The sequence below is a fragment of the Agrilus planipennis genome, unplaced genomic scaffold (genome assembly GCF_000699045.2).
Source record: "Agrilus planipennis isolate EAB-ADULT unplaced genomic scaffold, Apla_2.0 scaffold153, whole genome shotgun sequence".
NCBI lineage: Eukaryota > Metazoa > Arthropoda > Insecta > Coleoptera > Buprestidae > Agrilus > Agrilus planipennis.
Window position 1 is genome coordinate 463,535 of NW_020438996.1, and position 14,788 is coordinate 478,322.

General features: G+C 36.2%; 1 protein-coding gene across 2 annotated transcripts in view; it reads right to left on the minus strand.

Annotated features, from left to right (window-relative positions):
• Positions 1-6,333, minus strand: part of LOC108738064 — a 32,498-nt gene extending 26,165 nt beyond the window's left edge. The window contains exon 1 of one of the 2 annotated variants that reach the window (XM_025975769.1): positions 5,952-6,333. In XM_025975769.1, coding sequence (XP_025831554.1) covers positions 5,952-6,021 — 70 coding nt within the window. In that variant the 5' untranslated portion in view covers positions 6,022-6,333. The remainder of the gene's footprint in view (positions 1-5,951) is intronic. The other variant, XM_025975770.1, reaches the window with a different exon arrangement.
• Between the last annotated feature and the right edge of the window lie 8,455 nt (positions 6,334-14,788).

Genomic DNA, 14,788 nt, shown 5'->3' on the forward strand with positions numbered 1-14,788 from the left:
TAATAAAAAGAAGTCACTTCTATGCTCGCGAACGGTTAATTTAGAAATTCGAAAAAGGTTGTTAAAGGTGTATGTTTGGAGTATGGCGTTGTACGGGTGCGAAACATGGACAGTGGGCGCGGCGGAAAAGAAAAGGTAAGAAGCGTTCGAAATGTGGTGTTATAGGCGGATGATGAGGATAACGTGGGTGGAAAAGGTTAGAAATGAAGAGGTATTGGAGAACAGAGGACTCTATGGAAGTCAATAAAAAATAGGCGAGATAGGTTGGTAGGACACCTTCTCAGGCATGAAGGTCTAGTCAGACATATTAGAGGCAAAAACAGGAGTTAGGAGGGGTAGAGGTAGACCTAGATTAATGCGAAGTTTAGCTCAGGATAGTAAAGAGTGGAGGTACGTATCCAACCAGTCCTAGGACTGACAACCTTATGATGATGATAATATTATGTGTAAAGCATAAGTTGGAAAATTAATGTACCACATTTGGTTAATCGGTTTCGTCCCCCTCCAAACAGAATACTTCGTTACGGCCCTGCATGAAAAGACTGCTTCTGTGCTACGCTTGCTATTAACAAATTGGTAAAAGCTTTCGCGGCCAGTAGGATGAACTGATGCTGTCCCGATTCGGATCTAAAAATCAACATCTCCATTCGTGTTAGTGAAACGTTAGGAAACAACCAACGAAGGCTTTTAGACTTAGAATCAGGACACATCAATTCAGCAATTTAAATGAAATGATTATTGTAGTTTGTTAAGTTAGTGGGTAAGTTAAGTAAGGGTGTTGAAGTAAGAACTCCTACGTATTCGAAATGGTTCTTGCATAGAAAAATCAGTTGCGTACGGTATACCCCACATTCCGCACCGCGGGGGCAGCTGTGATGTATACAACCAGGGTCCCGCGTTCGAGTCCCAGCGAGGCCCTGGTGGAATACTGCAATTTTTTACAACATAGTACAGTATTGTAGAATATCCTTGATAACTGTTCCAAGCTGTACTTGACTATAAATCTTTAAATTACGCAATATTATGATAAACTACAAATATTTATGCATCAAACGCCTACAATTTTCTACAATGTTCTACAACCAAGCTCAACCTATTCTCCGCCTAGTTAATATAATTTCCTACAAGGGATTTCTTCTAAATTCGTAGAAATTGTTGCTCGTCCAATTCAAAATTATTTATTTTATTACACTAGTTAAGTGTAAGGGTTGAAAAGCAATTTTTCGTATGTAGTTACGGGCTATTTCGCTAGGCGTCTTATTATTCTCCTAGATAAACTTATTTGTAATTGGTTTCAACTAATAACGTTATATATTGTTAAATATCATTAAAAATTATAGTATTTTACGTAGGACTACAACAAACTTCGTGGTTGTCTGTCGGAGTATATATTTTTTTTCGATTTTTATGAGACATTACGAATTGCTAATTCCCATTAAATGTTGTAGTATTCTATTAGGAACCACAACAAATAACTTTTTTCAATTTAACACAATAACCTATGCGTAGTACTGTTCGTTTCAAGAAGTTGGAGATATGCCTCTTCTCTTTATTAAGATGCGACGTAGCATAATTCCAAATTCATTCATATTTGTCTGCGTTTCTTCACCGATCATCGAGCGAGAGCTAGACAAAAGTGTACAGTACCATTTGCAAAATTATTTAAACTGCCTCGTTAAAATTTCAAAATATACTTTATTTAAAAGCATATTTAGCCAAAAATAATAACAAGTGAATTAACATAACGTTCCATACACCTATAAAACTTTTGCTTTGTTTTCTATTGTTAATTTATACACATTTTTGTTTTAAGAAATTGCTAAACATTTTCGTCTAGTACTGTTCAGTTCTAGTCGATCTCCTAAGACCGCAAATCGAGAGCTCTGCTCGTTCAAGCTTGCTCCAACTATTTCTGTCTTGCTCACGCCTAGTGTGTATTCTTTCTCTTTGAGCAGATTTCTTCAAGGTCACAATTCAAACAAATTGAAATGGGCTGTAAGTTGTTATTTGTTGTCAGAAATTTCTGTCTTCGACAACCTTCTACAATTTATAACGTGAAATTAAACAGTGAGATTTTGTATTACCTTAAATGTTGTAGAATTTTGTGATGACGAGTTACAATTCTTTCTAATTTTCTATAACTATAGGAAAAATTGTAAGAAATTGTTACTTGTCGTAGTGTTGCGTATTTTGTTGTAGATATATTTCCAGCGTAACAGCAGCAACAATTTTTCCTAATTATTTTGAGGTTATTTATAGGGTTGTTCGGAAAGTCATTCCGTTTTTCTTTGTGGAAATGAAAGAAAATTTCGTATAATAAACAAATACTTTATTAAATTATATATTGACCGTTCTGGTCCAACACCTTTTGCCATCTTTCTGGTAGTAGCATAATTCCACGCTCATAAAATTTTTGGTCTTTGCTGGCAAAAAACTGATCGAGGAGGTTTTTGACCTCCTCATTTGAGGTGAAGGTTTTACCGTCTAAAAAATTTTGGAGTGACCGGAACAAATAATAATCCGATGGTGCCAGGTCTGGAGAATATGGTGGGTGTAGCATTGTATCCCATTCAAGCTGTAAAAGCTTTTGGCGAGTGACCAAACTTGTGTGAGGTCTCGCGTTGTCTTGGTGAAACACTACACCTTTCCTGTTGATTAGTTCTGACCTTTTCTGTTGAAGTGCATCATTCAGTTTGTCCAGCTGATGACAGTAGACTTCCGAATTAATCGTTGTGTTATCCGGTAAAAGCTCAAAAAAAACGATTCCTTTAAAATCCCACCAAACAGACAGCATCACCTTTTTTTGGTGAATATCGGCTTTGGAAATGGTTTGAGCCGGTTCATCTTTTTTGCTCCATGACCTCTTGCGTTTGACGTTGTTGTATACAACCCATTTTTCGTCCCCAGTGATGATGCGCTTCAAAAACGGATCATTTTCGTGACGTTTGAGAAGCGAATCGCAGACGTCAATGCGGCGACACAGATTTCTCTCTGTGAGAACATGGGGAACCCATACATCGAGCTTCGAGGATAATCCCAGGCCTTTCAAGTGGTCATAAACTGTTGAATTTGATAAATTTAACCTCAATCCGATCTCACGTGTTGTTATTCGCCGGTTCACATCAACTAATGCCTTTATCGCGTCTTTATCAGCTTCAACCGGCCTTCCCGAACGTGGTGCATCTTCGACATCAAAATTGCCGGATCGAAATTTAGCGAACCAGTTCTGGCACTGGCGTACTGTCAACACACCTTCTCCATACACATCAGTCAATTTCTTTCTGGCTTGAACAGCATTTTTACCCTTTCTGTAGTAAAACAGTAAGATATGTCGAAAATGCTGCTTATCGCTCTCCATATTTAAAAGGGCACCAACCAAAAACTACTGCGTAGAATTAATTGGAATTTTTCACACACAAGCCTTGCTATATGAGCTCTCAAAGCATATAAAAATTATACGGCTTAAATGTGAAGTTGGGTGCAAAAGAATACAATTAAATCCTCTGTCGGGAAAAAACGAAATGACTTTCCGAACAACCCAATATATTGGTAAAGATTAATTGACTTGAATATATTAAAAAGCTTACAAACATTCTTATAAAATATCTCAGTCGAAGCTTACTTCTAAATTTTCAAACATTTATCATTCTTTTCTTCTACAATGCCCGGTGCAAAATGAGATGTAGCTTAGAATTCGTGACAATGACGTGACAAATTTCTTACGTAGACTTGTTGGCTAAAGTTCTTATCGGGATATTTTCGATTAAAAACTCTTGCAATTTCCTGGGACATTCTACTGTTCTTAACATAGTGACAATTTAAATTCTCTCTGCAATGCCATAAACCGTGACTATTTAGATAGTTTTCTTCGATGTTAGTCACTAAGTGAGTGTTGTCTTGTATATTTTATATAATAAAAAAGTTAAAAATTTGGAGTATTGACTACATGTCCATATCTTGGTTGTTTGTAACATTAGAATGTAATAACTTTTACGTTTTTCAAATACTTATTTACATAGAATATAGTGATGTCAAAAAAATTAAAAACAAATCATCCCCTTTCGAGTTGTCACATAAATTTGTATTTTATTAAATTGGTTATGCTTTAGTTTTAGTAAATTAAAATTTTTAATTTTATCGTCTTTTCAAATATACATACATACTGCGCCACTCCCACTCGATGGGTACGCATTTAAAATTAAAGAATAATTAAAAGAACTGTTACGAAAATAATCATAGTCAACTATTATTCCTATTTAAAAAATACAAGTTTATATATTATAACTCAAAGGAAGATGATTGACTGCTGACCACTGTATTTTATGTACCCGAAAAATGTAAAATTGTTTTTTCTAATTTTGTCAACAACCAGGTACGGACATGTAGTCAAAACTCGAAATTTGTTTATAACTTCAAGAGAAAAGGCGGTAGCAAGTTTTCGGAAACACCAATAAATTTTTCTCAAAAACGGAAATCGAGAAGCCACCATTAACTGTTTTTGTAGCTTTTACAGCTACTGTACACAAATATCGAAATTTGCCTGCAGGGAGGTAGAAGTAGTTCTAAATCACTCCCTTTAACTCCACTTACTTCCGATCCTAACGATCTTACTGCATTTTGTTCTAAGCTTTTCCTTATTATTGGCGAATCAAACAATATCATACTCGAGACAAATCTTGTAGATATTCCCAACAACCGCTTATCAGCATGGCAACATATTCAGAAAATGAAACATTTTTGGGCAAAATGGTACAAGCAGTACCTGAACGAATTGCATATTCGTAACAAATGGAAGTTCCACATGCATCGATCAAGGAAGGACTGTCTTTACCCTGAAGGAAGACAACTTATCCCACATACTCCCATGCAATTGAAGTTAGGACGAATTACAATACCGTTTGTGTACTGTCAGTGAAAACGACAAAGAGATCATATACTAAAACTAATAAAAAAAGTATGTTTACTACCAACCGATTAAACCACAGTTTCATGAAGTGCGTGCTAGTCGCGTGTGTGTGGAAGTAACGTCAAATTTGAATACCAACGTTTTGTTGAACGTTGTCGTTCAAGGTGGGCAGCATCGTGAGTCCTGTTATTGTTTTTTACATTCAATATTGTTTCTTTTTTAAAATACAGACTTATACTTAGAAAGTATTGTACTGGCATCTATTTGCAGTACCTATTTTCCTGTCTTATTTTTGTTGTATTGAAATTGATGATATTTCCAGTTATTTACTTTCGATAAATTACATTTACCAGTATTTCTGCCTTTTGCACGGTAACTTAAGTTTATTTCCTAACATTAATCGCGGTCCAAAATAGTAACACGAAATTAATTTGACGTATAACCTACAACGTTTGTGCAAATTATTGTAGTTACAATTATCTCTTTTTCATATTAATAACAAATTGTGTTCTGCAAACTGTAGGTATTTTTATATTGTGTAATATATATTTAACTATACGACACAATAAAAAATATATACAAAATAATACTACTGTAGATGAATTAATCCCAATTCTAAGTCAGACTTTGATACGAGTTTAAATGTATGTTACTATAATTCTCTTCAGATTTATTTATTGCATAATTTAAAGATCGGCAAGGATCGCTTGTTAAGATGACTTTCATGGCTGAAACTAGTAAGTTGTGTTTTTGATAAAATTTCAACAAGCTATCCTCACCTATTATGGAAATGGAGACACCTAAAAATTCAAATTCACTGTTAATATACAGTTCATAAAAATTAGTGAAAATAATTACCTAAAGAGTTGCTATAGTAACTTGCGTTAATAACAAGAAAAATATAGAGCGTCATACCTAAAACCGCAAAACAGAAGCAGAAAAGTAATTTCGTGGCAGATAAAATAAAATTTGTTTTTTTTTTATTGCTTTTCAGTAATGTTCATGAGAATGAATAAGATTAATTGCGAATTTTCTAATATTTTACCTGAGGAGGCACTTGAAGAAGGCGTTACAGTCATGCCGATCGAGTAGATTTCAGTATCATCAAACCACATTTTGCCATTTATATTATATCACACACAAAAAAAAACACTTTTGTTGGTTTAATTCACATTATCTTAAAAAAGTAAGGAATAAAACAAACAGTTTTTAAGGAAACAAACAAAAAAAAGTTGTGAAAAAAAGTTTATTTAAAGAGAGAAGTTTTTTAATTTAAACAATATGAGACGTAACAAACGGGAAAGGGATGGAAGAGGGAAGAAAAATAGACAACCACAGTTAGCTAGCGACTGCGGCAATGCAATGGTTCAATTCTCAGTGGTGCTGTGGTTTCAGAAACGCGCAGCCGAATTGGGCAGAACGTGAGATACGGAAGAAAAAACAACCACGCTTATTATACTCTCAAAGCATATAAAAATTATATGGCTTAAATGTGAAGTTAGGTGCAAAAGAATACAATTAAATCCTCTGTCGGGAAAAAACGAAATGACTTTCCGAACAACCCAATATATTGGTAAAGATTAATTGACTTGAATATATTAAAAAGCTTACAAACATTCTTATAAAATATCTCAGTCGAAGCTTACTTCTAAATTTTCAAACATTTATCATTCTTTTCTTCTACAATGCCCGGTGCAAAATGAGATGTAGCTTAGAATTCGTGACAATGACGTGACAAATTTCTTACGTAGACTTGTTGGCTAAAGTTCTTATCGGGATATTTTCGATTAAAAACTCTTGCAATTTCCTGGGACATTCTACTGTTCTTAACATAGTGACAATTTAAATTCTCTCTGCAATGCCATAAACCGTGACTATTTAGATAGTTTTCTTCGATGTTAGTCACTAAGTGAGTGTTGTCTTGTATATTTTATATAATAAAAAAGTTAAAAATTTGGAGTATTGACTACATGTCCATATCTTGGTTGTTTGTAACATTAGAATGTAATAACTTTTACGTTTTTCAAATACTTATTTACATAGAATATAGTGATGTCAAAAAAATTAAAAACAAATCATCCCCTTTCGAGTTGTCACATAAATTTGTATTTTATTAAATTGGTTATGCTTTAGTTTTAGTAAATTAAAATTTTTAATTTTATCGTCTTTTCAAATATACATACATACTGCGCCACTCCCACTCGATGGGTACGCATTTAAAATTAAAGAATAATTAAAAGAACTGTTACGAAAATAATCATAGTCAACTATTATTCCTATTTAAAAAATACAAGTTTATATATTATAACTCAAAGGAAGATGATTGACTGCTGACCACTGTATTTTATGTACCCGAAAAATGTAAAATTGTTTTTTCTAATTTTGTCAACAACCAGGTACGGACATGTAGTCAAAACTCGAAATTTGTTTATAACTTCAAGAGAAAAGGCGGTAGCAAGTTTTCGGAAACACCAATAAATTTTTCTCAAAAACGGAAATCGAGAAGCCACCATTAACTGTTTTTGTAGCTTTTACAGCTACTGTACACAAATATCGAAATTTGCCTGCAGGGAGGTAGAAGTAGTTCTAAATCACTCCCTTTAACTCCACTTACTTCCGATCCTAACGATCTTACTGNAATATTTATTAATGGTATAATGAGCTGTTCAAACTTAAATATGTTATTTCTGGTACAGAGTACACTCCTGTAGAATTAAGTTGCTTGGGATTTTCTATTTCTCTCACAGCAAGTCATTTTTTTCCGGCCATCTCCAATGTCCTAAGCTCTTTTGCATTGCGCAGCAGTAATATTCATTGTTGTCAGTTTGAACAATTTTAGCAGGATACAATTCATTATCATATTTAAGAACCACGAATGATCCTATATTTAAGGCAGTTGTTGTAGAATTTTTCTCACTAATTCTCGTTGTGTCTGATTCCTTTGGTATTTTTATCACACTTTCTTTCTGAATTTGACATTTAACCTTGTCTTCAAGCTGATTGATACTGCACGTGAAGCAATTAAGAAGTCGTTGGAGAAGGAACGTCGCGAACGCGAAGAACACAGAACCATTGCATCTAATTCATCCACTACACCAGTTGGAGAGCCAAAAATGCCCATTAAACTGCCTACCATTTCGCTACCAACTTTCGACGGCTCATATGATAAGTGGTTACAATTTCGTGACGCATTTGAATCGCTCATCCACAACTGCAAATCGTTATCGAACATCGAAAGGTTCCATTACTTAAGTTCTGCACTCAAGGGCGATGCTGCACGTGTTATTCAGTCGTTAGGGGTTTCCGAAACAAATTATACCTTAGCGTGGCAATGTCTTAAGGATAAATATGAAGATCCACGAGAGTTAATCCACCATCACACCAAGGGACTTTTTGAACTGCCGACGATTACTAAGGAATCCCACATTTCTCTCAGACAATTGTTAGACAATATGAATAACAATTTGTTAACATTAAAGGCATTAGGTGAACCTACTGACTCCTGGTCTACACTTGTCATCTACATCATTACAAGCAAGTTGGACGCTTCAAAAAAACGTGAATGGGAACGGCAAAGGGTTAAGTTGGTTGGTAAACCGACGTTAAGAGACTTTGTTAACGTACTGGAAAATCATTGCAAATATCTTGAAGTGACTATAACAGAAAGGTCAATTTATTCTGGTAAAGGTAGTTATAGGAATGATAAGAGACCATTTAATCATAGAAAAACAGAACAAGTGACACCTCATATAGTAACTAACACAATCAGCTGTTTATTTTGTAAAAAATCTCATCCTTTGTACTACTGTGAAGGATTCAAGAAACCTACTCCCGTAAGAAGAGTCGAAGAAGTACAAAAAATGCGACTATGTTTCAACTATTTAAATCCAGGGCATAGGAATAAATCATGTGACTATGGGCATTGTAAAAAATGCCACCGAAAACACCACACTCTACTTCATCAGGACAACAGCAATCAAACTCAAACAAGCAACAGTAACAAGAAACCAACACCAGTGACTCCCTCAACATCTACAGCACCCTCGATAACAATGGTAGCTCAATCAACGCACTCAAATACTTCGCATGTGCTCTTATCAACAGCGATTAATTAATCCAGGACAAGCAAGGAAAACGACATCAATGCATGGCTTTGCTTGACTCTGGATCCCAATCCACCTTTATCACGAAGGATTTATGGACTCGCCTGAAACTACCATGCACACAAACGACAACTGTAGTCTCTGGAATTGAAAATGCAACTCGAAACATTGACTACAAGACGGAAGTAAAGATGCACTCCAAAACAAGTGGTTTTACAAAGACAATGACCTGTTTGATAATGCCACGAATCGCCAGCTACATTCCGAACGTAGCATTCAGTGTGGATCAATTCAAATTACCCCTTGGAATCACTATAGCTGATCCTGAATTTTCCCCTTCGCGGCCGATCGACTTGCTAATTGGAACAAATGGCAATGTTACAAAATTACGCGTCGTTTTCGATGGTTCAGCGAAGACGACAACTGGAGTGTCTCTCAACGATGTCCATGAAATTAGCTATAAGATACAACAAGATCATTCTTCTATCGTCCTGCGATTTCGGCAACATAAATACGTCATTTCTGCCGACATTGTAAAAATGTACAGACAGGTACTTGTCGCACAAACCCAACGAAAATTTCAGCGTATATTATGGCAAGAAAATGACTCAGAGCCTATCAGAACATACGAACTGAATACTGTAACATATGGCACAGCGTCGGCACCGTTCCTGGCTACAAGGGTCTTGCGAGAACTTGGAGAAATGCACAAGCAATCATATCCTCGTATTAGTCAAGTGATCGTCAATGACTTCTACGTAGATGACCTATTATCAGGTGCAGACACAATTAAGGAAGCACGAGATTTGAAGATGAAAATAACGGAGATTCTCAGCACAGCGGGAATGGAGCTAAGTAAATGGACGTCAAACGAAACACAATAGTTACTCAGGACAACCCATGTAAGGACAAGGAGTTTGAAAAAGGCATGAGTTCAAATACTCTAGGACTCCTATGGAATTCCCATCAGGACACACTAGGATATTCAGTTGACAGTGAAAATTCAATTCAGGTGACAAAGAGAACAATTTTGTCCACAATATCTAAAATATTTGACCCTCTTGGCCTGGTTGGTCCAGCAACGATACAAGCCAAATTAATCCTACAGAAATTATGGCAGCTTCAACTTCACTGGGACGAGTCACTTCCGCAAGAAATACATCATAGCTGGAATTCCTTCTATAAGCAATTAGACACCTTGAACAAACTTCTTATACCGAGACATGTACTTTGCGAAAATCCACTGATTATTCAACTGCATGGATTCTGTGACGCCTCCGAAAAGGCTTATGGAGCCTGTATATACATACGATCAACAAATGCACACGGAGAACATACTGTGAGGCTATTGTGCGCCAAATCAAGAGTGGCGCCACTTAAGGTAATTTCACTTCCAAGACTGGAATTGTGTGGGGCTTTATTATTGGCACGATTATATAGCCAAGCAATTTCGTCCTTGAATTTCGAAAACTACCAGTCTTTCTTTTGGTCGGACTCTTCTGTAGCACTTTCATGGATTAAGGCTTCGCCTACCAAATGGAAAACGATTGTAGCTAACCGGACTTCGGAAATTCAAGAATTAACGAATACAAACTGGAACCATGTGACATCAATTGAAAACCCCCCAGACATAATATCACGAGGAATTAGCCCCCAAGAATTATGCAAAGCTAATTTATGGTGGGACGGACCGTCATGATTGTTAACGGATTCGGAAGAATGGCCAGCACCGTTTGATAGAACGACAAAGTACACATTCACATTTACTTCACAGTAGCTCCAGTTTCGACATTCTCGAGCGATACTCATCTTCCAATAAGTTATTTAGAGTCATTGCATGGTGCTTTAGATTTGTCAAAAATTCTAGGATCACAAGGGCAAAACGTAATTATACTGCACTATCCACTAATGAACTTAACCAGTAAGTGAACCCTAATAGTGTAGTGATAGTGTTACCTGATTTCCACAGACAATTCTGAACCTCTGTACAGTGTAGTGTTGTGTTAAAAACAATAGTGTTGTGTAAAGATAGAACTTATGTTTAGTTATTAGTGTGTATTTATAGAGACATGAATCTAGTATCATATAAGGACCTTTAATTATAAATTGTATTTTTTCGGTGGGCGGAATGTTCGGTCCTTGTTAATTGTATATAGTCATTGTGTATAGTCATTGTATATATTTTGTAATATTAAGAAGGCGTACTTTAAGTTAAGTTTTATGTTTATATTACTTTCGATAGTTGTTAGTTTGTAAAAATTTTTATTATCACTTTGAAGATATTTATTCATAGGCACGCCTGGGAATTTCTTTGAACTGGACATCAACAAACAGGGATGGTTCGCAAATGTACAATTACCTACTTTCACAAACTTTTGCAATCACCCGCTGTGTCGGCATCTTCTAATTCAAATTCAATATTTTTCAGAACCGAATGGGCGTTACCATCTCTGTTTGTCGAAGGGCGTACCTACCCCTCTATATGTATATATTAATTGTACCAATTCATGAAAGAGNAACGGCTGAACCGATTTGGCTGAAAATTGGTGGGGAGGTAGCTTACAACCGGAAGAAGGACATAGGATACTTTTTATCACGTTTCACGAGAAAAACGTGGTATATGTAAACGCAACTGACATGGAATGACAAAACGCGAATGACAGCAAAACGAAAAATTTATAAATCAAGTCATCAGTCTAGCAGTTCATTTGTTAAAAATGGTATAACAAAACGCAACTGACAGCTAAACGTAATGTTGTCTAGGTTAAGTGTGGTGTTTTATTTGTAGTCAGATTCACCTGAAACTTGGCTTTAATGCTTTTTCATATAGAATTAACGATATACATACCTATTTCAACATTTTACAAAATTCTACCTCTTTAGGAATCTGAAAGGAGTTTGCAAAGATTGCATGTTTGTTTTTGGTCCGATTTACTTGAAACTGCTTAAAAAATTAAAAAATTCAATCTCTGTTGGGGGGGTTGAGTGGTGAAGTGGAGTTGCAATGTTTAAATGGAACATATATTATTTGTGGTCAGATTTACTTGCAACTTGGTCTTAATGGTCTCTCATTTAATTTCTGAAAGACTTATCTCGACATTTGAAAAAATTCAACCTTCAAAGGGTGAAGGGGTAAAAAGGTGTTGCAATTTTTGTTTGGGGCATGCTTTATTTGTGGTTGAATTTACTTGAAACTTGGTATATATGCTGTTTGATATTATTAATCAAATGAATAGAGGTTGCAACGTTTCCATAGAGTATATTTTATTTGTACTCGGATTTACTCGAAGATTGCTCATTGTTGAAATTAAGCAAATACGTGTTTTGGGAATTTTTAAAAATCAACCCTTAAGGATGAAATGTTGTTGCTACGTTTTTATTTGAAATCTAAGATGGCAGTATTACATAAAATTAAAACGTTGTAAGGGTGAATTGGGAGTTAAAAGGTTTTACGAAGAAACAATACTAATTTCTGCGAGCGAAGCGGCGGGGAAAAGCTAGTATTAATATATAATAGACAAAGTAGATACAACAAATTCATAACAGTTGAACATTGGATTGATATATGTGAAGATGATAAACGCTCTAGCTAATCGTCTACATCAGGGTGAATAAATCTAATGACAGGTTCGAATTCGCGCTCCAATTCCTGTGGTGGTCACAGATCTGGCGATCACTTCCCATAGACTTTCGTGGTAGTTGTTCACCATCTCGACGGGTAAATACAGGAAGTCGAAAGTGCCGTAGGGACTCTCCATTCAGTATTCTGAACCAAAGGGGAAAGAAACGATACCTTCTTCTTAGTGGCGTAACTGCAAAGTGGTTTGTCTAGATGGTCAGAATGGCAAAAATTAGAACGAGATCTTCATCAGAATCTGGTTGTGGTGGTCGGAATAAGTTTTCACATAGAAGTCAGGTTTTAAACATTAATGGATATGGGTTTTTCCATCCCGTTAATGTCTATGATGAAGACACGGTCATCGACTGTTCTGATGATCTTGTGCAGACCAGAATACGGAGGGTCTAATGGGATGTGAACTCGGAGAAAGACATAGGAACATGTATAAAATAATTCGAAGTGGTCTGTGTTTATAGGAACATGTGTTTAAATTCTTCAGAATGAAGGGTTTGTGTTTGGTATGGTGTGCAGTGGGTGTAGGCCTCCGTCTTCTAATGTACTCTCTGTCCAAGAAAAAGGTAGGATCAGCTGGCATGTCTACGTCGAAGAAGAACTCGCCAGCAATACGAAGCTTTGTTCCAAACATGAGTTGGGCTGGTGACGCATTGAAATCTTCTTTAAAATAAGTGCGAAGACCAAAAAGAGCTGTTTGTAACAAGCGTGTCTTGTATTTTGAAGCACTACACATTAAGGCGGCTTTAAGAGTTCTGTGCCAACGCTCAATAAGTCCATTTGACTGTGGATGGTATGGTGTAGTGTGTATACGTTGAGCATTAACCATGTGCGTGAGAGACGTGAGCAGTCTTGACTCAAACTGGGTACCCTGGTCGATAGTAATCGTGAGGGGGTACCAAACTGCACAATTTAATAGTTGAGAAACACAGATGCAGTAGCATTGGTTTCAATGTTGGGTAGAGGCACTGCAACAGATCAACGTGAGAAACGGTCTATCATGCACAGACAATAGCGAAGATCGTTGATCTCTGGAAGTTCTATGATATCCAGATGAACGTGATCAAAACTATTGTCTGGGACGTTGTTGTTTTGACAGAATGCAGACCACTTCGAATTATTTTATTCGATTAAGTTAACGTGCCTATCACGTTGAGGTTGGCTACGCCAGGATTCGTTTTCAGCAAGTAGATATCCACACAAGTGGACCTTGTTGGTGCATACGCAATCCTAAAATGCAGCATCGTGCTACAGATGGCGGTCACTGCGTCATTTGTAGTATTTTCTAAAACGCACTGTTAAGACAGCAGGTAAAAGTTGGTCTGTGTTCTGGCGAGCTGCCTGCGACGCGCTGATGAGATCCAAAAAGATCGAAATCGCGATCCGCGTCTGGCAGTTTCGACAGAATTACAGACCACTTCGAATTATTTTATNGACAATGGTTGTCAACAATTATTGATAAAACAAAGGTGCAGCTATTATTGACGAACCTACTTATGTCGTTTGTTTGTTTCTAAATTGAGTGCTTTTCAAATACACTTCAAGCTTTTAAATGGAGCTTTTCTTGAATTACAAAATACTTTGTTTGAATACATTACTTCTGTACAGAATCGGCGCGTCGATATTAACTATAAAACATTACATCCTTAGTAAAACATACAAGCATAAAATAATATAAAATAATATAAAACAAATACATCTGTCTCTTCCTATCCTCTACCATCCGTTTATCCGCACCATTCTTAAAATGAGACTCAAGGGGCCTTCCGCCGTACCCCTCGGATTTACTTCACAGCGTAGATCGGAGGAGCTGCTTGCATCCTCAACCTTAATAGGTAGGTAGGTGACTGATGCTAATCAAAACTATCACGCGCCTAATTAACCAATTAAAACAAAAAGGTGGTATGTTCATTTGGCCTGTAACGTAGAGAAGTAGATATTAGGAAGGAAGTCAGAAAGGGATGCCCAATGTCACCGCCACTTTTTAATCTATACTTCAAAGACACGATCAATATCATTAAAGACAGTACAAGTGTAGAGATAGATATACAGAAACAAAAGATTAATCTGCTTACATTTGCAGATGATATAGCAGTATTAGCATCTAACAAGGAGGAGTTAGAAATAGTTTTAAATATTAAATAAAAG